Here is a 22,267-nt window from a genome sequence, read left to right on the forward strand (position 1 = left end):
CGGAGGGGAAACGGCTACTGGAAGCGCCCCGTGTCGGCTTGCGGGGACCTGGACGTCGCTGGCGAACACGGCGAGTGGACAGGCGGAGGCAAGGGGTGAGTTTACCTGAATTTTTTTTCTTACTCCATTGTGGGTCAGACACTGCTCCCGGATATCTGAAGAGGCTCCTAAAAGGCTCCTAAAAGTCTCAGGCTAGACCCGCTAAAAGTCAATTTCCTAAAGGCAGAGGTGAATGGGAGGAGGAAAGGGGGAGAAAGAGAAAGAATCAGGCTGATGGCGAATGGCCTGGAAGCTCACCAAGGGGAATAAACCTGAGACGCTAAAATCGTCTAGAGCACTTAATCATATTCAACAAGCTCTCCTGCTCCCTATCTTGATATCCTAACTGTGGACTAAAAACATATAAAGGGGCAATTTGAACTTAAGAAGAGACCGAGAATAAAAAGACTTCTTCTATGAGAATATTTGCTTAATCCTTAACAACTTGAATATGCTCTCTCACTTTCCCCCTACCTGTTACAAAAGTTTCAAAACCTGATATTATTAACTGATTAGCTTGCACTTCTCTTTTTATTTGGGATATAACACTATCTAGCTTTATTAGATTGCGTATATACTGATATTATTTATGCAAAAAGGAATTGTCTTTGTTTGATGGCTTTTCAAAAAAACGTTACTACGCTACACATATCTTCCTAAAGATGGGTCATTAAGGTTTAAACTGAATCATATCACTAACCAACATTCTTACTGACCCTTTGAAAGGTTTACATGATAGTTAGTGTAGCTGCAAAAAGCAAAAAATTAACTGTATTACCTGCGTTTTTTCCCTGCTCTCTGTCTACGAAAAAGATACAATAGGGATACAGGCAGCAATCCCCTGACCTAACTGAGGTATTTAATACTTTACTACAACATTAATAAACAGGGGTAATTTCCCCTAGTTTCTTCCCTTAAAAATAAAATATTTCTAATCAAGTTTTTGGATTTTAAAGAACTCCCTGAATCAATATTACCTGCTTTCTCATATCACCTAATACTAATAAGAGCATGGTAACTCCTGATATTTAGCATACTGAAAATTGCTGTGCCACATGAAATAAGCATATATCTAGCACTGCGCAATATCTGATAGCCTCAGCCTTTAACAAATTTGAATAAGCTCCTTCAATTTTGTTTTTTTTTTCTTCTTTTTTTTCTTTGATACAAAAGTTTTAAAACCTGATACTACCAATTGATGATGTTGCACTTCTCTTCCTGTTTTGTATATAACATTGTCTAGCTTTGCCAGATTGCGTACATACTTATACTGCATATGCAAAAAGGAATTGTTTTTTGTTTGATGGCTTTTTAAAGGTGTTACTACGCTATATATACAGGTATCTTACTAAAGCTGGGTCACTAAGGCTCAAACTGAATCTTCTTATTAATCAACACTCTCGCTGACCCCTTGAAAGGTCTACACGATAATTAGTATAGCTGGAAAACCAAAATTTATCTGTACTACCTGAGTTCCCTCCCTGCCCTGTGTCTGGGAGGAAGAGAGAAAAAAAGAAAAAAACATACAATAGGGATACAGGCAGCAATCCCCTGACCTATCTGTAGTATTCAATACCCTATCACAATAATAGTAAACAGGGGTAATCTCCCCTAGCTCCTTCTCTTAGAAATAAAATACCTCAAATCAATCTCTTAGATACTAAAGAACTTCCTGAATCAATATTATATGCTTATTCATATCACTAATTGACTTCTTATTGCTAAAGAGGCTTCCCATTAACTTACTGTCGTTACTATTCTGTCAAATATCCTAAATCCAGTGATTAAAAATACTAAAGCCCTCATACTTTAGAAAAAGCGAGCAGATAAATAACTTATAGGGTAAACGCGAATACACAACGCTTCTCTAAACGTCTTTTTCTTTTTTTTTTCCCCTCCCTCTCCCCCTTCTTTTCCCTCTTTCTCTTCTTTTTCCACTTATTTACACAATCACTCAAATAGCACGTAATTTAAAATAGGACATCACAAGTCACAGCCCGACACTGAATTGGCGCATTCCTCTACGCCCACCCCACTGATTCCCTTTTAGGGATCCTGAGATATATTCTTCCTTAGCTCACTTTTTTTTTTTTTTTTCATCACAAACAACACAATTGGAAAATTCCACACGAAGGCACTACCCTAGATCTGGCGTACTCACAACTTCTTGCCCGCCTCAATCACCTCCCATAGGTCACGTACCATCTCCCCACATTCCCCCACCTCCCTTGCACTTCTACGTTCCTTCTTTCCCCTTTTTTTTTTTTTCTTCCCTTTTTTTTTTTTTTTTTTTCTTTTTCCCCTCTCCCTCTCCCCCCTTTTTTCCTTCTCTCTGCTTCTCTCTCTTCTATAGAGAAGTACATGGATAAATTTCTTGGTATCTCTTCTAAAGCATCCTCACCAGGAATGGCAGGTAGACAAAGAGATAAGAAATCCAAAAACACACAGGACTCAACAGCTGAGATTCAATCAACTTTATTAAATGCAGCCACACCCGAAGTACTAAATGTCCAAAATCTAGTTGCCAGCATTTCTGATGCCCTCTCTCCCATATTCGATGCTCTTAGGATGGAAATTAAGCAGGATATTTCCTCTCTATCTCAGGAAATCAGACAATTCTCCTCAAGAATGCAGGAGGTCGAGCAGAGAGTATCGGATCTGGAAGATACGGTAGCAGTACAAGGCACTAAGTTGGACAGCATCAGTTGCAGTAATCAAAAAACTCTTATGAGACTAGAAGACCTTGAAAACCGTAGCAGAAGAAACAACATCAGAATAATAGGTCTTCCAGAGGAGAAACAATATGAGGACCTTGCCCTCTTTGTTTCCGACACACTAAAGACAGCTCTCAAACTCTCGCCCTTATACAACAACATCTTGGTAGAGAGGGCCCATAGATTGGGCCCACCACAATTAGCTCAAAAATCTAATAGGCCTAGACCTGTTATTGCAAAGCTACTCAATTACCAGGACAAAATCTCTATTCTCCAGCACTATCATAAAACACAACCTCTCATTATTAATGGAGCTAAGATCCTTATTTTTCAGGATTTCTCGGCTGAGACAGCTTCCAAAAGGAGAGATCTGGCACCTATATGCACTAAATTCATAAATTCCGGAATAAATGCGACCATACTTTACCCAGCTAAATTAAAAGTTACTGTGAACGGAATGGCACATCTTTTCCTGGAGGCACACGCAGCCGAGAAATTCTTCATGTCCTTAGACTCCCTAGCAACAGACGATGCAGCCCCCACCTAAACAGTGTAGGTTCGATAACTGGGAAGACCTCTCATATAGGGCTAAATGGGTCAAGTTCCATATGTGTCAGGTGGTTTTTTTTTTTTTTTTTTTTTTTTTTTCCTCTCTCCATTCCCTTTTCCCTACCTCTCTCCCTCATCTTACTTTCATGCTATAAAGATACAGAAAAATAGAAAAACTTAGAATAGTTTCGTGGAATGTGGGAGGGATCTCCACCCCCATTAAACGGAAAACCATATTAACACAATTAAGGAAATATCAGACGGATATAGGATTAATTCAGGAAACCCATCTCAATTCAGAAGAATCTAACAAACTTAAGTCCTCATGGGTAAGAGACGTATACTTCTCGCCAAGCATAGGCAAAAAAAGGGGAGTGGCAATTTTAATTGGCAAAAGAGCTCAGCTTGAGGTGATCCACTGCGAGCCTGATCCGGAGGGGAGATATGTCCTAATTAAAGTAAAAATCGCCCAGGAAATTTATACAATTTGTAACTTATATGGCCCTAATACCTTTGATCCAGAATTCTGGAATAGAATCCAAACTAAATTTCTCCTGTACAATCAGGGGCTATCAATTATAGGTGGCGATTTCAACATGGCACCGCACTCCCCATTAGACAGACTTAGAGAATCTATGAAGCAAAAAAAACAGAAAAAGGATAATTTAGAATCTAAAATGTTTAAAAACTTAAAACAAAATCTAGCATTATACGATATCTGGAGAAGTCAGAATCCAGATGTTCAGGAATTCACGTGCCTCTCAAAAGCGCATAAAACTATGTCTCGCATAGATCTCTTTCTCGTAGATGAGCGCTTGGGCCCCTTGAGAGCCCAAGCAGGAATTACCTCTATATTGCTATCAGATCACGCCCCTATTACTTTAGACATTAAGCCTGAACAATCAAGATTCAAATCTTCACGCTTCTTCTTCCCATATTATTTAGCGACAGATATGAAATTCAAAACCCACATTAGATCTAAATTTGAGGAATATCTCCGGTTTAATTCAGAATATACCGAACGTCCAGAGTTGTTCTGGGAAGCCGCCAAGGCGGTCCTTAGAGGAGAAATTCTAACCTATAAGATAGCCCTGACCAAGAAATTGAAGGTAAGGGAGAGAGAGATACAAAAAGCATTAACTAATGCATATAATAAATTCATATTACAGAAGAACGCCTTAAACTGGTCTAAGTATGTACAGGCTAAGGAAGCCCGGGATACATTCTCTTTGACTCAACAAACACAAAAGGAATTAAAAACCCAGGCTAAACTTTACAGATTCGGGAACAAGTCCGGAAAGATGCTTGCCAGAATGGTCAATAACGAAAAAAAGCAACCCTATATCGAAGGACTCCTAGAGAAGGGTGTGCAAATTCTAAATCCGGATAAAATCGCATCCACATTGGTGAACTATTATCAGGAACTATATTCCTGTAAAGGCTACAATCATGACAAGGCCACGGAGTTCTGGAATATGATTAAAAGCCCTTCACTAATGGACGAAGATATCAGTATCCTTAACTCCCCCATATCAGCGCAAGAACTAACTGAGGCAATCTCTGGTCTCCCCACTGGTAAGGCAGCAGGTCCGGATGGATTACCTGGTGAATTTTACAAAATTCTTTCTTCAGAAATCTCTCCATACTTAATAAATTTATATAATGACCTCTATATGAAAAGTAAACCAATCCCTCCTTCATTCTCGGCATCACATACAACTCTGATCCTCAAGGAAGGGAAGGACCCAAGGCTCAAAGAATCTTATAGGCCAATAGCCTTACTTAATTCAGATTATAAGATTCTCACCTCTATCTTAGCAGCTCGATTACAGCAAATACTCCCACAGGTAATCCATCCGGACCAAGCGGGTTTCATGAATGGACGGAACTCCTCGGCAAAAATAAGGGAATTATTACTTACACTTGAATATTTGGAAAAGGCCCGGCAGGCGGGAGGGGGGAGAGAGGAAATGCCCGGAGCACCGGACATGGCTATTCTGTCCATTGACGCAGAAAAAGCGTTTGACTCTGTCACTTTCAAGCATCTTAACACCTCCCTGACAAAATTTGGAATTAAGGGTAAATTTCCTGAATTTGTTAAGAACCTTTATAAAGGCTCAGCTACACGTCTAATTATTAATGGCATGGTATCCCCATCAATAACTCTGGAAAGAGGAACCCGCCAGGGGTGTCCTCTCTCCCCTCTCCTGTTCAATGTGGCCATTGAACCTTTGGCAATCATGGTAAGACAAAACTTGGAAGGAATTAAGATTTCAAATCATGAAATGAAAATCGGCCTATATGCAGACGATGTACTATTATATATATCTAACACTAAAATTAACATCCCAAAACTTATGCAAATAATAGACCATTTTGCTACCTTCTCAGGATATAAAATAAATACAGCTAAGTCAGAAATTCTCTGGATCCGTAGGGATAAAGGCTCTTGTACAGAAAATCCTTTCAAGAGAATAACAGATTCATTTAAATACTTGGGAATAAATGTTCCGGTGAATGCCGACAAACTATATGAACTTAACATACCCCCCATTATTAGGCAAATTAAAGAAAAGCTGAGAACTTGGCACACACTTCCACTCTCGGGTCGAGCGGCAATATTTAAGATGGTTCTTTTCCCGAAACTCCTTTATATACTTTTGAATGTCCCAGTAATCTTGTACGAAAAGGATGTAAGATTAATCAATAGCTTGATTAGCCAATTTCTCTGGCAAGGGAAAAAACAGAATTTATGTTTACCTGATAAATTACTTTCTCCAACGGTGTGTCCGGTCCACGGCGTCATCCTTACTTGTGGGATATTCTCTTCCCCAACAGGAAATGGCAAAGAGCCCAGCAAAGCTGGTCACATGATCCCTCCTAGGCTCCGCCTACCCCAGTCATTCGACCGACGTTAAGGAGGAATATTTGCATAGGAGAAACCATATGTTACCGTGGTGACTGTAGTTAAAGAAAATAAATTATCAGACCTGATTAAAAAAACCAGGGCGGGCCGTGGACCGGACACACCGTTGGAGAAAGTAATTTATCAGGTAAACATAAATTCTGTTTTCTCCAACATAGGTGTGTCCGGTCCACGGCGTCATCCTTACTTGTGGGAACCAATACCAAAGCTTTAGGACACGGATGAAGGGAGGGAGCAAATCAGGTCACCTAAATGGAAGGCACCACGGCTTGCAAAACCTTTCTCCCAAAAATAGCCTCAGAAGAAGCAAAAGTATCAAATTTGTAAAATTTAGAAAAAGTGTGCAGTGAAGACCAAGTCGCTGCCTTACATATCTGATCAACAGAAGCCTCGTTCTTGAAGGCCCATGTGGAAGCCACAGCCCTAGTGGAGTGAGCTGTGATTCTTTCAGGAGGCTGCCGTCCGGCAGTCTCATAAGCCAATCGGATAATGCTTTTAATCCAGAAGGAGAGAGAGGTAGAAGTTGCTTTTTGACCTCTCCGTTTACCAGAATAAACAACAAACAAAGACAAAGTTTGTCTGAAATCCTTAGTAGCTGCTAAGTAAAATTTGAGAGCACGAACTACATCCAAGTTGTGCAACAAACGTTCCTTCTTTGAAACTGGATTAGGACACAAAGAAGGCACAACTATCTCCTGGTTAATGTTTTTGTTAGAAACAACTTTTGGAAGAAAACCAGGTTTAGTACCCAAAACCACCTTATCTGCATGGAACACCAGATAAGGAGAAGAACACTGCAGAGCAGATAATTCTGAAACTCTTCTAGCAGAAGAAATTGCAACCAAAAACAAAACTTTCCAAGATAATAACTTAATATCAACGGAATGTAAGGGTTCAAACGGAACCCCCTGAAGAACTGAAAGAACTAGGTTGAGACTCCAAGGAGGAGTCAAAATTTTGTAAACAGGCTTGATTCTAACCAGAGCCTGAACAAAGGCTAGAACATCTGGCACAGCTGCCAGCTTTTTGTGAAGTAACACAGACAAGGCAGAAATCTGTCCCATCAAGGAACTTGCAGATAATCCTTTTTCCAATCCTTCTCGAAGGAAGGATAGACTCTTAGGAATCTTAACCTTGTCCCAAGGGAATCCTGCAGATTCACACCAACAGATATACCAAATTATGTGGTAATTTTTCTGGTTACAGGCTTTCAGGCCTGAACAAGAGTATTAATAACAGAATCTGAGAACCCTCGCTTTGATAAGATCAAGCGTTCAATCTCCAAGCAGTCAGCTGGAGTGGGTCGAACGGACCTAGAACAAGAAGGTCTCTCAAAGGTAGCTTCCATGGTGGAGCCGATGACATATTCACCAGATCTGCATACCAAGTCCTGCGTGGCCACGCAGGAGCTATCAAAATCACCGACGCCCTCTCCTGATTGATCCTGGCTACCAGCCTGGGGATGAGAGGAAACGGCGGGAACACATAAGCTAGTTTGAAGGTCCAAGGTGCTACTAGTGCATCCACTAGAGCCGCCTTGGGATCCCTGGATCTGTACCCGTAGTAAGGAACTCTGAAGTTCTGACGAGAGGCCATCAGATCCATGTCTGGAATGCCCCACGGTTGAGTGACTTGGGCAAAGATTTCCGGATGGAGTTCCCACTCCCCCGGATGCAATGTCTGACGACTCAGAAAATCCGCTTCCCAATTTTCCACTCCTGGGATGTGGATAGCAGACAGGTGGCAGGAGTGAGACTCCGCCCATAGAATGATTTTGGTCACTTCTTCCATCGCTAGGGAACTCCTTGTTCCCCCCTGATGGTTGATGTATGAACTTGGCCCTCGCTAGCTGAGGCCAAGCTTTGAGAGCATTGAATATCGCTCTCAGTTCCAGAATATTTATCGGTAGAAGAGATTCTACCCGAGACCAAAGACCCTGAGCTTTCAGGGATCCCCAGACCGCGCCCCAGCCCATCAGACTGGCGTCGGTCGTGACAATGACCCACTCTGGTCTGCGGAAGGTCATCCCTTGTGACAGGTTGTCCAGGGACAGCCACCAACGGAATGAGTCTCTGGTCCTCTGATTTACTTGTATCTTCGGAGACAAGTCTGAATAGTCCCCATTCCACTGACTGAGCATGAACAGTTGTAATGGTCTTAGATGAATGCGCACAAAAGGAACTATGTCCATTGCCGCTACCATCAAACCTATCACTTCCATGCACTGCGCTATGGAAGGAAGAGGAACGGAATGAAGTATCCGACAAGAGTCTAGAAGTTTTGTTTTTCTGGCTTCTGTCAGAAAAATCCTCATTTCTAAGGAGTCTATTATAGTTCCCAAGAAGGGAACCCTCGTTGACGGAGATAGAGAACTCTTTTCCACGTTCACTTTCCATCCGTGAGATCTGAGAAAGGCCAGGACAATGTCCGTGTGAGCCTTTACTTGAGGAAGGGACGACGCTCGAATCAGAATGTCGTCCAAGTAAGGTACTACAGCAATGCCCCTTGGTCTTAGCACCGCCAGAAGGGACCCTAGTACCTATGAGAAAATCCTAGGAGCAGTGGCTAATCCGAAAGAAAATGCCACGAACTGGAAATGCTTGTCCAGGAATGCAAACCTTAGGAACCGATGATGTTCCTTGTGGATAGGAATATGTAGATACGCATCCTTGAAATCCACCTTGGTCATGAATTGACCTTCCTGGATGGAAGGAAGAAGTGTTCGAATGGTTTCCATCTTGAACGATGGAACCTTGAGAAACTTGTTCAAGATCTTGAGATCTAAGATTGGTCTGAACGTTCCCTCTTTTTTGGGAACTATGAACAGATTGGAGTAGAACCCCATCCCTTGTTCTCCTAATGGAACAGGATGAATCACTCCCATTTTTAGCAGGTCTTCTACCCAATGTAAGAATGCCTGTCTTCTTATGTGGTCTGAAGACAACTGAGACCTGTGGAACCTCCCCCTTGGAGGAAGCCCCTTGAACTCCAGAGAATAACCTTGGGAGACTATTTCTAGCGCCCAAGGATCCAGAACATCTCTTTCCCAAGCCTGAGCGAAGAGAGAGAGTCTGCCCCCCACCAGATCCGGTCCCGGATCGGGGGCCCGCATTTCATGCTGTCTTGGTAGCAGTGGCAGGTTTCCTGGCCTGCTTTCCTTTGCTCCAGCCTTGCATAGGTCTCCAGGCTGGATTGGCTTGAGAAGTATTACCTTCCTGCTTAGAGGACGTAGCCCTTGGGGCTGATCCGTTTCTGCGAAAGGGACGAAACTTAGGTTTATTTTTGGTCTTGAAAAGACCTATCCTGAGGAAGGGCGTGGCCCTTGCCCCCAGTGAAATCAGAGATAATCTCTTTCAAGTCAGGGCCAAAGTGTTTTCCCCTTGAAAGGAATGTCAAGCAATTTGTTCTTGGAAGACGCATCCGCTGCCCAAGATTTTAACCAAAGCGCTCTGCGCCACAATAGCAAACCCAGAATTTTTTCGCCGCTAACCTAGCCAATTGCAAGGTGGCGTCTAGGGTGAAAGAATTAGCCAATTTAAGAGCACGAATTCTGTCCATAATCTCCTCATAAGAAGAAGAATTACTAATAATCGCCTTTCCTAGCTCATCAAACTAGAAACACGCGGCTGCAGTGACAGGGACAATGCATGCAATTGGTTGTAGAAGGGAACCTTGCTGAACAAACATCTTTAGCAGACCTTCTAATTTTTTATCCATAGGATCTTGGAAAGCACAACTATCTTCTATGGGTATAGTGGCGCGCTTGTGTAGAGTAGAAACCGCCCCCTCGACCTTGGGGACTGTCTGCCATCAGTCCTTTCTGGGGTCGACTATAGGAAAACAATTTTATAAATATGGGGGGAGGTACTAAAGGTATACCGGGCCTGTCCCATTCTTTACTAACAATGTACGCCACCCGCTTGGATATAGGAAAAGCTTCGGGGGGCCCCGGGGCCTCTAAGAACTTTTCCATTTTACATAGTGGTTCTGGAATGACCAGATAATCACAATCATCCAAATTGGATAACACCTCCTTAAGCAGAGCGCGGAGATGTTCCAACTTAAATTTAAAAGTAATCACATCAGGTTCAGCTTGTTGAGAAATGTTTCCTGAATCTGAAATTTCTCCCTCAGACAAAACCTCCCTGGCCCCCTCAGACTGGTGTAGGGGCCCTTCAGAAACCATATCATCAGCGTTCTCATGCTCTACAGAATTTTCTAAAACAGAGCATTCGCGCTTTCGCTGATAAGTGGGCATATTGGCTAAAATGTTTTTGATAGAATTATCCATTACAGCCGTTAAATGTTGCATAGTAAGGAGTATTGGCGCACTAGATGTACTAGGGGCCTCCTGTATGGGCAAGACTGGTGTAGACGAAGGAGGGGATGATGCAGTACCATGCTTACTCCCCTCACTTGAGGAATCATCTTGGGCATCATTTTTACTAAATTTTTTTATGACATAAAATACATATAGTTAAATGAGAAGGAACCTTGGTTTCCCCACAGTCAGAACACAATCTATCTGGTAGTTCAGACATATTAAACAGGCATAAACTTGATAACAAAGCACAAAAAACGTTTTAAAATAAAACCGTTACTGTCACTTTAAATTTTAAACTAAACACACTTTATTATTGCAATTGCGAAAAAGTATGAAGGAATTGTTCAAAATTCACCAAAATTTCACCACAGTGTCTTAAAGCCTTAAAAGTATTGCACACCAAATTTGGAAGCTTTAACCCTTAAAATAACGGAACCGGAGCCGTTTTTATATTTAACCCCTTTACAGTCCCTGGAATCTGCTTTGCTGAGACCCAACCAAGCCCAAAGGGGAATACGATACCAAATGATGCCTTCAGAAAGACTTTTCTATGTATCAGAGCTCCACACACATGCAGCTGCATGCCATGCTGTCCTCAAAAACAAGTGCGCCATACCGGCGCGAAAATGAGGCTCTGACTATGATTAGGGAAAGCCCCTAACGAATAAGGTGTCTAAAACAGTGCCTGCCGATATAATCATATCAAAATACCCAGAATAAATGATTCCTCAAGGCTAAATATGTGTTAATAATGAATCGATTTAGCCCAGAAAAAGTCTACAGTCTTAATAAGCCCTTGTGAAGCCCTTATTTACTATCTTAATAAACATGGCTTACCGGATCCCATAGGGAAAATGACAGCTTCCAGCATTACATCGTCTTGTTAGAATGTGTCATACCTCAAGCAGTAAGAGACTGCACACTGTTCCCCCAACTGAAGTTAATTGCTCTCAACAGTCCTGTGTGGAACAGCCATGGATTTTAGTTACGGTGCTAAAATCATTTTCCTCATACAAACAGAAATCTTCATCTCTTTTCTGTTTCTGAGTAAATAGTACATACCAGCACTATTTTAAAATAACAAACTCTTGATTGAATAATAAAAACTACAGTTAAACACTAAAAAACTCTAAGCCATCTCCGTGGAGATGTTGCCTGTACAACGGCAAAGAGAATGACTGGGGTAGGCGGAGCCTAGGAGGGATCATGTGACCAGCTTTGCTGGGCTCTTTGCCATTTCCTGTTGGGGAAGAGAATATCCCACAAGTAAGGATGACGCCGTGGACCGGACACACCTATGTTGGAGAAAGGCACGAATTTCCCTTAAAAAACTCTCTCTCCCATGCGATTCTGGTGGTATGGCACTCCCAGATATCAGAGCATACAACCTTAGCTCCTTGGCACGAATAGCTACTAGCTGGATCTTATCTAAGGATTACATCCTAAATAACCATCTTGAAAGTAATGTCTGCGATCCTTATCTCCCCCTAGCACTCCTACACTCCCCTCCTAAAGAGCTACCCCTAGAAATTAAAAGACTGAAATCTATATCCAACCCTATCAGGGCTTGGTGGAAAATATCAAAGCTTTTATCTTTCAACCCTAAAATTTCAAAACACCTCACCTTGATAGGAAACCCAAAGTTTCAACCCGGCCTACAGTCTGAGGTCTTCAATAGATGGCACAATAATGGACTAAATAAACTAATCTTACTGATAGATGGGGACGGAAAAACCATTAAAACATTTGAAAAACTAAAAGGGGAATATAACTTACCCAACAAAGACTTCTTTGCTTATTTACAGATAAGGCATTATTTCCTGGAAACAACTAGAGAGGTAGGATGGTCTTGGAAATTAGGTAAACTTGAAAATTGGCTTACACTTATGACTGTGGATCGGATCTCTATCTCTGTATGCTATCATCTTTTGGCTATTAGCAGGGGCAACCAGAATTTAGCAAGACTTGCTCTAACATGGACTTCACTGTCAGAACAAAATAGGGTAGACTCAAAAATAGTGCAACATTCCATAAGCAAAGTATAAAAAAAACAACTCTTTCAGCTACTTGGCGGGAAGCACATATCAAAATTCTTCATAGGGCATATTTTACTCCGGAAACGGGTCGCAGGGTTCACAACTCAGGCTTTGATAAATGCCCCAAATGCTCATTCCCGGCAGCCAACTTAGAACACATGCTTTGGTTCTGTCCAAAAGTAAGAAATACTTGGTGCAAGCTTGAATATTGGTTGAATAAGGTGCTGAAAATTCCCCCTATAACTCTTACCCTATATCAAATTATATTATGTAAGGATAATCTAACTGAACGCCACCCTAATGATAACCTGATCTCCGTCTCGATATTAGCCACTAGATACTTAATCTGTAAAAAATGGAAAACGCGCTCAGCGCCCAGCGTATGCGAAATCCAAAACTGTCTAAAAAAACAATGCATATTAGAACAAAAGGACACAGACAATGAAGAGGACATAAGGAATTTTTTCAATAAATGGGCAGTATATATTAAATCACTCCCTGAAAATGAAAAAGAATATATGATCTTCCCATTTCAAAATTCTGAACTAATCTTACTAGGCATCTGGTAGCTGGGCGAGATGAATGAGAGATGGCCACCTTCCCTTTCCCCTCCCTCCCCTTTTTTTTTTTTTTTTTTTTTTTTTTTTTTTTCTTCTTTCCCTATTGGATTGTTTTTGTTTTGTTTTGTTTTAATTTAAATAAAATAAAAAATAAAAAAATTCCAACAATGAGTAACGACTAAACAGATGGATAATTCAGGATAATCTATTGCATATATGAATTATAATATATACTTCATGTTTGGTTGATATTATTTTTTGTTTCCTTTTCTTCTCTATTATCATAACATGTATGACAAACTGAAATATCTCTTGTTTTTTTTTTTTGTGCTGATATGGATATTGTATTCATTGTTGGTTATAAATAAATATTTAAAAAAAAAAAAAAAAAAAAAATTGCATGCTCTATCTGAATCATGAAAGAAAAAAAAATTGGGTTCAGTATCCCTTTAACAGCTTTGCTGGGGTGCTCTTTGCCGCCTCCTGCTGGCCAGGAGTTTAACATTCCCACTAATTGGAATGACGTTGTGGACTCTCCACGTCCGGAAAAAGAAATGTGTCAGGTAAGCATACAATTTATCTTTTTATACAAAATCTTTTTTGGAGTAGACTGTCCTTTTAAAGCTAAAAAAGGCTAATATAAAATTATATCAATGGTTGCACATATCTTTAACATGAATTTATATAAAATTATGCAATTTGTGCTTTAAATAGCATTAGTAACATTTATTAAGAACCAAAAATGTTATAACATTGTAAAGTATTAATCTGCCCCCCACTTGGCTAATTCATAATGCCACTCGGTTGGAATATATTCTGTGGAGAAAACAAAACAGGTTTAATTCATAAAGAGCATAAAATAATGTATAAGCGGGTGTAAAAAAGTAAGCACAGTCCTACCATCTCCTCCACATCAACTCCACTATCGGTAGTTGAATTTTGCCTTGTTGAACGAGATGTTTGTTGTGAGTTCTTTGCTTGATGATGTCCACGCCGATTGGGACGGTTTGCTTTGCCTTTAGCAGCTTTGTGAGATCGCACTGCATGATAAAATGTTAAAAATTACATATACATACCAAATTTCAAAAGGTTAACACCCATATCAATCAGTCTATAAAAAAAACAAAACAACAAAAAGCACAAAAACAATCTCCTTACAGCATACAAACTGTAGTCAAAAATCTTTGTCAAAGATCTCAAACAATGAGAGATATTAAAAACTCAAAGATATAAAAAAAAAAAACATTTAAAAGGATTAACATGCCAGTTAAGTGCTTGAAAAGTATTCTTCCAATTAGATTAAGAGTTGATTACTCTACATAACCTATGCAAGCATTTTGCAGGCGCAAGCAAACTTCTAAAGAATTGGGATGATCCATGCAGACAACTGCAGAGAAAGCAAAACATTTGTTCCCCCACCTTAAACCCACTCAAAAGTTAATAGCTATGATACAGCTGCTATCAGTGAAATGAATGGAGGGAGGCCACACAGCAGGATCACAGTTGCTAAGTTCATCGTGGGGGAGGAACAAACTAAACTGGAGAAGACACGAGTTGTGTTACGACATAAAATGTTTGCCACCTCTCTACTGCTGCATTCTCCTGAGCCGGCTGTCACTCGCACAGTAATACTGATCCTGTTCTATCCCTTGTCTTTCATCTTCATATGCCACACTTGCATACAAACGTGTCCCTTGTAAATAAAGTGACTGTCACAAGCATGCCGAGCAGCAGCTCCTATGAGCAAGGGCCAACAATTCTCCATTCTTAGAAGTCTCATGGGACCACAGCTTTAACTTAACACTTTAATTTAACACTTTACATACTTCATGGACAGCCTGCACTTTTTTTTTTTCTTTCTTTTTTTTTTAACACAAGTGTCTTATAGGACATTTTTAAAAAAAATAGATTTAGAACAAGTTCAATAAAATATTTTTTTTAAAATAAAGTGATGGTAAATCCTAGCGTTTCAAAAACACTAAATCAATGTTTAAAACCATTTGATTTAAAAAAAAAACTAGAATTTTCTGTCACTAAAAATAAATAGGACTTTCAGTGATCACTTTATTAAAAAAAAAAAAAAGCTACTAAAAACGTACCCTTTTTGTGCCTTGGCCTCGTCGCTAAACTAGTGGCTCTGGCCGCCCATGGCACAGTGCTCTTTGTTCAAAGTGGTGACGTCACCTCAAGAGAGGCACAGAAAGGGCAAGTTATAAAGTGATGACAAAGCACTATTTATTTTTAGTGACAGAAAATTCTAGTTTGTTTTTTTTTTAAATCAAATTGATTTAAATTATTTAAAGCACTAGTCAGTAATACCGATTTAAATCATGGTTATTTTTAGAAAAACAACTTATCCGATTTTTCCAGTTATATCAGACCATTACTGATCTAGATATATATCATTAGATATGCATATATAGATAATTGAAATAAATGAATGAAATTATTGGAATGTGAACTATCTTCAGTTTAATAGGTCAATAATTCATATTTGATCAGCTTTTTTAGCTGTACTTTATTGGAAATAGAAAAATAACGATTACCTTAATAATAATGTAGAGCTTTAATTATTAGAGAGAGACTTCTGACACTTGCGCTTATCAGAAAACAGAATGAACAAGTTAGAAGATTGACAAAATTCCTTGGTAACATGAAGGTAAAACTTCTATAAATCTTCTAAACTAAAAATCTATAACATCCAGATTATGAGACAACTTATCCTTGAAAGATGATGGATTTGGACAGGGGGAACAACAATTTCTTGATTTATACAGGAGGGCAGACAATTCCAAAACTCTAAGAGCAGAGGAAAGAGCTAACAGAAACAACACTTTCCAAGTTAGAAACTTAATATCAATAAATATCAATAGAATGCATAGGCTCAAATGGAGCCCGTTGAAGAACTCTAAGTACAAGGTTAAGGCTCCATGGAGGAGCAATAGGTTTGAAAAAACAGGTCTAATTCTAGGAATAGCTTGAATAAACGATTGAACACTTGGCAGACGAGCCAGCCTCTTATGCAAAAATACAGGAAGAGCAGAAAACAAATTATGCTCACCTAATAATTTCATTTCCCATTTCCATCTATGGGAGGAGAGTCCACTGCTTCATTCATAACTTGTGAGAATTAAGAACCTGGCCACCAGGAGGAGGCAAAGACATCCAGGCCAAAGGCTTAAATACCTCCCCCACTCCCCTCAACCAACAGTCATTCTGCCAAAGGAACAAGGAACAGTAGGAGAATATTAGGGTATAAATGGTGCCAGAAGAATAATATTAAATTTAGGTACGCCCCCGGAGAAAGGGGCAGGATCAGTGGACTCTCCCTCCCCTAGATGGAAATGAAATTATCAGGTAAGCATAATGTATGTTTTCTAGCTTAATGGGAGGAGAGCCCACTGCTTCATTCATTACTTGTTGGAACAAGTACTTAAGCTCTAGAGGACACAATGAAAAAAATGGGAGGGTAAAAGGAGGCAGATCCTATACTGAGGGTACCACAGCCTGCAGAACCCTTCTCCCAAAGCTGCTTCCGCCGAAGAAAAACATCAAATTTGTAAAATGTTGCAAAAGTATGTAAAGAGGACCAAGTAGCTGCCTTACAAATATTCTCCATAGAAGCCTCGTTCTTAAAGGCCCAAGAAGAGGCCACAGCTGTAGTTAAAAGAGCTGTAATGCTCTGGAGGAGGCTTATGTCCTGCTGTCTCATGGCGAAACGGAGGACACTCATCAGCTAAAAAGATAAGGCAGTCGAAGAGGCCCTCTGACCCCCACACTTCCCAGAAAGAGAACAAACAGAAAGAAGTTTGTCTAAATTCCTACATGGCCTGAAGATAGAACTTCAAGGCACACATCACATCCAGAATTACGTTGAAAGGAACCACAATCTCTTGATTGATATTGCTAATTGACACAACCTTTGGTTCGTGGAACAGCCTTATCAGCATGGAAAGCCAAATAAGGAGGGACGCATTGCAAGACAGTAATCACAGATACTCTGCGTGCAGAAGCAATAGCCCATAGAAAAGGAACCTTCGAAGACAATTTAATGTCTACTTCATGCATAGGCTCCAACGGTACCCACGCAAAACCTAAAGAACAAGATTTAAACTCCAAGGCGGAGCAATAGATCTAAACACAGGTCTGATCCTAGCAGAGCCTTAACAAGTGACTGCACATCAGGAAGCTCAGCGAACCTCTTGTGCAGTAACACAGACAGGGTTGAAATCTGTCCCCTCAGGGGACTTGCAGAAAAGCCCTTCTCCAGTTCATCCTGGAGAACAGAATAAGTAGATCCTCCACACCTTATGATAGATGCGACAAGCAACCAGCTACAAGCTTGAATGAGAGTAAACATAACACTCTCAGAAAACCCTCTCTTGGCTAGGGCTAAGCGTTCAATCCCAACGCAGTCAGCCTCAGAGATCTAGACAGATGAACAAAGAGACCTTGGTCAGCAGATCCCTGCGACAAGGTTCGACAAACCATATCCTTCGCGGCCAAGACGAAACAATCAGTATCACTGATGCCTGCTTGATTCGAGCCACTACACTAGGCAGTAGTGGTAACGGCCGTAAAAGATAAATTAGATTGATCCTCCAAGGCCCCGCTAATGCATCTGTTAGCTCCGCCTGAGGATCCCTGCACCTCGACCCATATCTGGGTAACTTGGTAATGAGACATCTTAAGATCTTCCTCTTGCAAATTTCCGCAAACACTCAGGATGGAGAGACCAATCCTCCGGATTAAGTATTGTCTGCTGAGAAAATCCGCTTCCCAGTTGTCCACAACCGGAATGTGGATCGCTGACAGCGAACAAATGTGGGTCTCTGCCCACTCCAGAATACGAGATACTTTCCTCATAGCTAGGGAGCTACTCGTTCCCTCCTGGATGGTTGATGTAAGCCACCGAGGATATATAGTCTGATTGGAATCTGAAACTTGGACAAACCCAGCAGAGGCCAAGCCTTCAGAGCATTGTATCTTGCCGAAGATCCCAAAAGCGATCGGGAAGGAGCTTTTCCTCCTGAGTCCATAGGCCCTGTGCCTTCCTGGCACCCCAAACAGCTCCCCATCCTGACAGACTCGCAACTATAGTCAATTACCTAGGATGGTCTTGAGACGGACATCCCTTGGGACAATGCAACCGGCCAAAAATACCAAGAGAGCTATACTCTCGATCGGTTGTTCAGAGATATCTGTTGAGAATGATCTGAATGATCGCCGTTCCACTGCTTCAGCATGTGCAGTTGCAACAGTCTGAGGTGAAACCTGGCAAAAGGAAATGATGTCCATGCTGGACACCATGAGACCAATCACCTGCATACACCAAGTCACAGATGGCCTTAATGGAACAGTCTACACCAGAATTTTTATTGTTTTAAAAGATAGATAATCCCTTTATTACCCATTCCCCAGTTTTGCATAACCAACACAGCTATAATAATATACTTTTAACCTCTGTGATTATCTTGTATCTAAGCCTCTGCAAACTGCCCTTTTATTTAAGTTCTTTTGACAGACTTGCAGTTTAGCCAATCAGTGCCTGCTCCCAGATAACTTAACGTGCACAAGCACAGTGTTATCTATATGAAATACGTGAGCTAACACCCTCTAGTGGTGAAAAACTGTTAAAATGCATTCTGAAAAGAGGTGGCCTTCAAGGTCTTAGAAATTAGCATATGAACCTCCTAGGTTAAGCTTTCTAGGCTAAGAATACCAAGAGAACAAAGCAAAATTGGTGATAAAAGTAAATTGAAAAATTGTTTAAAATTGCATGCTCTATCTGAATCATTAAAAGTAAATTTATGCTCACCTGATAAATTAATATCTTCTATTGTACGACGAGTCCACGGATTCATCCTTTACTTGTGGGATATTATCCTCCTGCTAACAGGAAGTGGCAAAGAGCACCACAGCAGAGCGGTCTATATCGCTCCTCCCTTAGCTCCACCCCCCAGTCATTCGACCGAAGGTACAGGAAGAAAAAGGAGAAACTAAAAAGGTGCAGAGGTGACTGAAGTTTAAAATCAAAAAATATAATGTCTTAAAATGACAGGGCGGGCCGTGGACTCGTCATACCATAGAAGAAATTAATTTATCAGGTAAGCATAAATTTACTTTTCTTCTATAAGGTACGACGAGTCCACGGATTCATCCTTTACTTGTGGGATACAATACCAAAGCTACAGGACACGGATGAACGGGAGGGACAAGACAGATGGTTAAACAGAAGGCACCACTGCTTGAAGAACTTTTCGCCCAAAAATAGCCTCCGCGGAAGCAAAGGTATCAAATTTGTAAAATTTGGAAAAGGTATGAAGCGAAGACCAAGTCGCAGCCATACAAATCTGTTCAACAGAAGCATTTTTAAAAGCCCATGTGGAAGCCACCGCTCTAGTAGAGTGAGCTGTAATCTTTCAGGCGGCTGCTGTCCAGCAGTCTCGTATGCCAAACTGATGATGCTTTTCAGCCAAAAGGCAAGAGAGGTAGCCGTAGCTTTTTGACCTCTACGTTTTCCAGAATAGACAACAAAGAAGATGTTTGACGAAAATCTTTAGTCGCTTGTAAGTAAAACTTTAAAGCACGCACCACGTCCAAGTTGTGCAATACACGCTCCTTCTTAGAGGAAGGATTAGGACACAGAGAAGGAACAATAATTTCCTGATTAATATTCTTATTAGTAACAACCTTTGGAAGGAATCCAGGTTTGGTACGCAAAACCACCTTATAAGCATGGAAAACAAGATAAGGCGAGTCACATTGCAATGCAGATAGTTCAGAAACTCTTCGAGCCGAAGAGATAGCAACTAAAAACAAAACTTTCTAAGATAGAAGCTTAATATCTATGGAATGCATAGGTTCAAACGGAACCCCTTAAAGAACCTTAAGAACTAAATTCAAACTCCATGGCGGAGCAACAGGTTTAAACACAGGCTTGATTCTAACTAAAGCCTGACAGAACGACTGAACGTCTGGAACATCTGCCAGACGTTTGTGCAGTAGAATTGATAAAGCAGATATCTGTCCCTTAAAGGAACTAGCCGATAACCCCTTCTCCAATCCTTCTTGGAGAAAGGACAAAATCCTAGGAATCCTGATCTTACTCCATGAGTAGCCTTTGGATTCGCACCAATAAAGATATTTACTCCATATCTTATGATAAATTTTCCTGGCGACAGGCTTTCGAGCCTGAATCAAGGTATCTATGACCGACTAAGAGAACCCCCGCTTGGATAAGATCAAGCGTTCAATCTCCAAGCAGTCAGTCGCAGAGAAACAAGATTTGGATGCTGGAACGGACCTTGAATCAGAAGGTCCTGTCTCAGTGGCAGAGTCCATGGTGGAAGAGATGACATGTCCACCAGGTCTGCATACCCAGTCCTGCGTGGCCACGCAGGTGCTATCAAAATCACTGAAGCTCTCTCCTGTTTGATTCTGGCAATCAAACGAGGAAGGAGAGGAAATGGTGGAAACACATAAGCCAGGTTGAACGACCAGGGTACTGCTAGAGCATCTATCAGTACTGCCCGAGGATCCCTTGACCTGGACCCGTATCGAGGAAGTTTGGCATTCTGACGAGACGCACATCAGATCCAATTCTGGTGTGCCCCATTGCAGAATCAATTGTGCAAACACCTACGGATGGAGTTCCCACTCCCCTGGATGAAAAGTCTGACGACTTAGAAAATCCGCTTCCCAGTTCTCCACTCCTGGGATATAGATTGCAAGAGCGAGTCTCTGCCCATTGAATTATTTTGGTAACCTCTATCATCGCTAGAGAACGCTTTGTTCCCCCCTGATGATTGATATAGGCTACAGTCGTGTTATTGTCCGACTGGAATCTTATGAATCTGGCCGACGCCAGCTGAGGCCACGCCTGAAGCGCGTTGAATATCGCTCTCAGTTCTAGAATATTTATCGGGAGGAGAGCCTCCTTCTGAGTCCACAATCCCTGTGCTTTCAGGGAATTCCAGACTGCACCCCAGCTCAATAGGCTGGCGTCCGTCGTCACTATGACCCACGCTGGCCTGCGGAAACACATTCCCTTGGACAGATGATCCTGTGACAACCACCAAAGAAGAGAGTCTCTGGTCTCTTGGTCCAGATTTATCTGAGGAGATAAATCTGCATAATCCCCATTCCACTGTTTGAGCATGCAAAGTTGCAGTGGTCTGAGATGCAATCGAGCAAACAGAACTATGTCCATTGCCGCTACCATTAAACCGATTACCTCCATACACTGAGCCACTGACGGCCGAGGAATGGAATGAAGAGCTTGGCAAATGGATAAACTCTGATTTCCTGACCTCCGGCAGAAAAATATTCATGTCCAACGAATCTATCAGAGTTCCCAGGAATGGAACTCTTGTGAGAGGGATAAGTGAACTCTTTTTTACGTTCACCTTCCACCCGTGAGATCTTAGAAAAGCCAACACGATGTCCATGTGAGACTTGGCTAGTTGGTAAGTTGACGCCTGGATTAAGATATCGTCCAGATAAGGCGTCACCGCTATGCCCCGTGGCCTTAGAACCGCCAGAAGGGACCCTAGCACCTTTGTGAAAATCCTGGGAGCCATGGCCAACACGAAGGGAAGAGCCACAAACTGGTAATGCTTGTCCAGAAAGGCGAACCTGAGGAACTGGTGATGCTCTTTGTGGATAGGAATGTGTAGATATGCATCTTTTAAGTCCACGGTGGTCATATATTGACCCTCCTGGATCATTGGCAAAATAATCCAAATGGTCTCCATCTTGAAGGATGGGACTCTGAGGAATTGGTTTAGGATCTTGAGATCCAAAATTGGTCTGAAAGTTCCCTCTTTTTTGGGAACCACAAACAGATTGGAGTAGAACCCTTGCCCGTGTTCTGTTTCTGGAACTGGGCAGATCACTGCCATGGAATATAGGTCTTCTACACAGCGTAAAAACGCCTCTATTTTTATCTGGTTTACAGACAATTGAGAAAACAAAATTTATGCTTACCTGATAAATTTTATTTCTCTTGTGGTGTATCCAGTCCACGGGTTCATCCATTACTTGTGGGATATTCTCCTTCCCAACAGGAAGTTGCAAGAGGACACCCACAGCAGAGCTGTCTATATAGCTCCTCCCCT

General features: G+C 41.3%; 1 protein-coding gene across 1 annotated transcript in view; it reads right to left on the reverse strand.

Annotated features, from left to right (window-relative positions):
* Positions 1–22,267, reverse strand: part of BAZ1B (bromodomain adjacent to zinc finger domain 1B) — a gene marked incomplete in the record, with an annotated part of 470,974 nt that overhangs the window by 21,313 nt on the left and 427,394 nt on the right. Inside the window, 1 exon segment of the mRNA XM_053706318.1 lies at positions 14,049–14,188. Within this exon segment, the coding sequence (XP_053562293.1) occupies positions 14,049–14,188 (140 nt within the window).

The sequence above is a fragment of the Bombina bombina genome, chromosome 3, assembly GCF_027579735.1.
Source record: "Bombina bombina isolate aBomBom1 chromosome 3, aBomBom1.pri, whole genome shotgun sequence".
Lineage (NCBI taxonomy): Eukaryota > Metazoa > Chordata > Amphibia > Anura > Bombinatoridae > Bombina > Bombina bombina.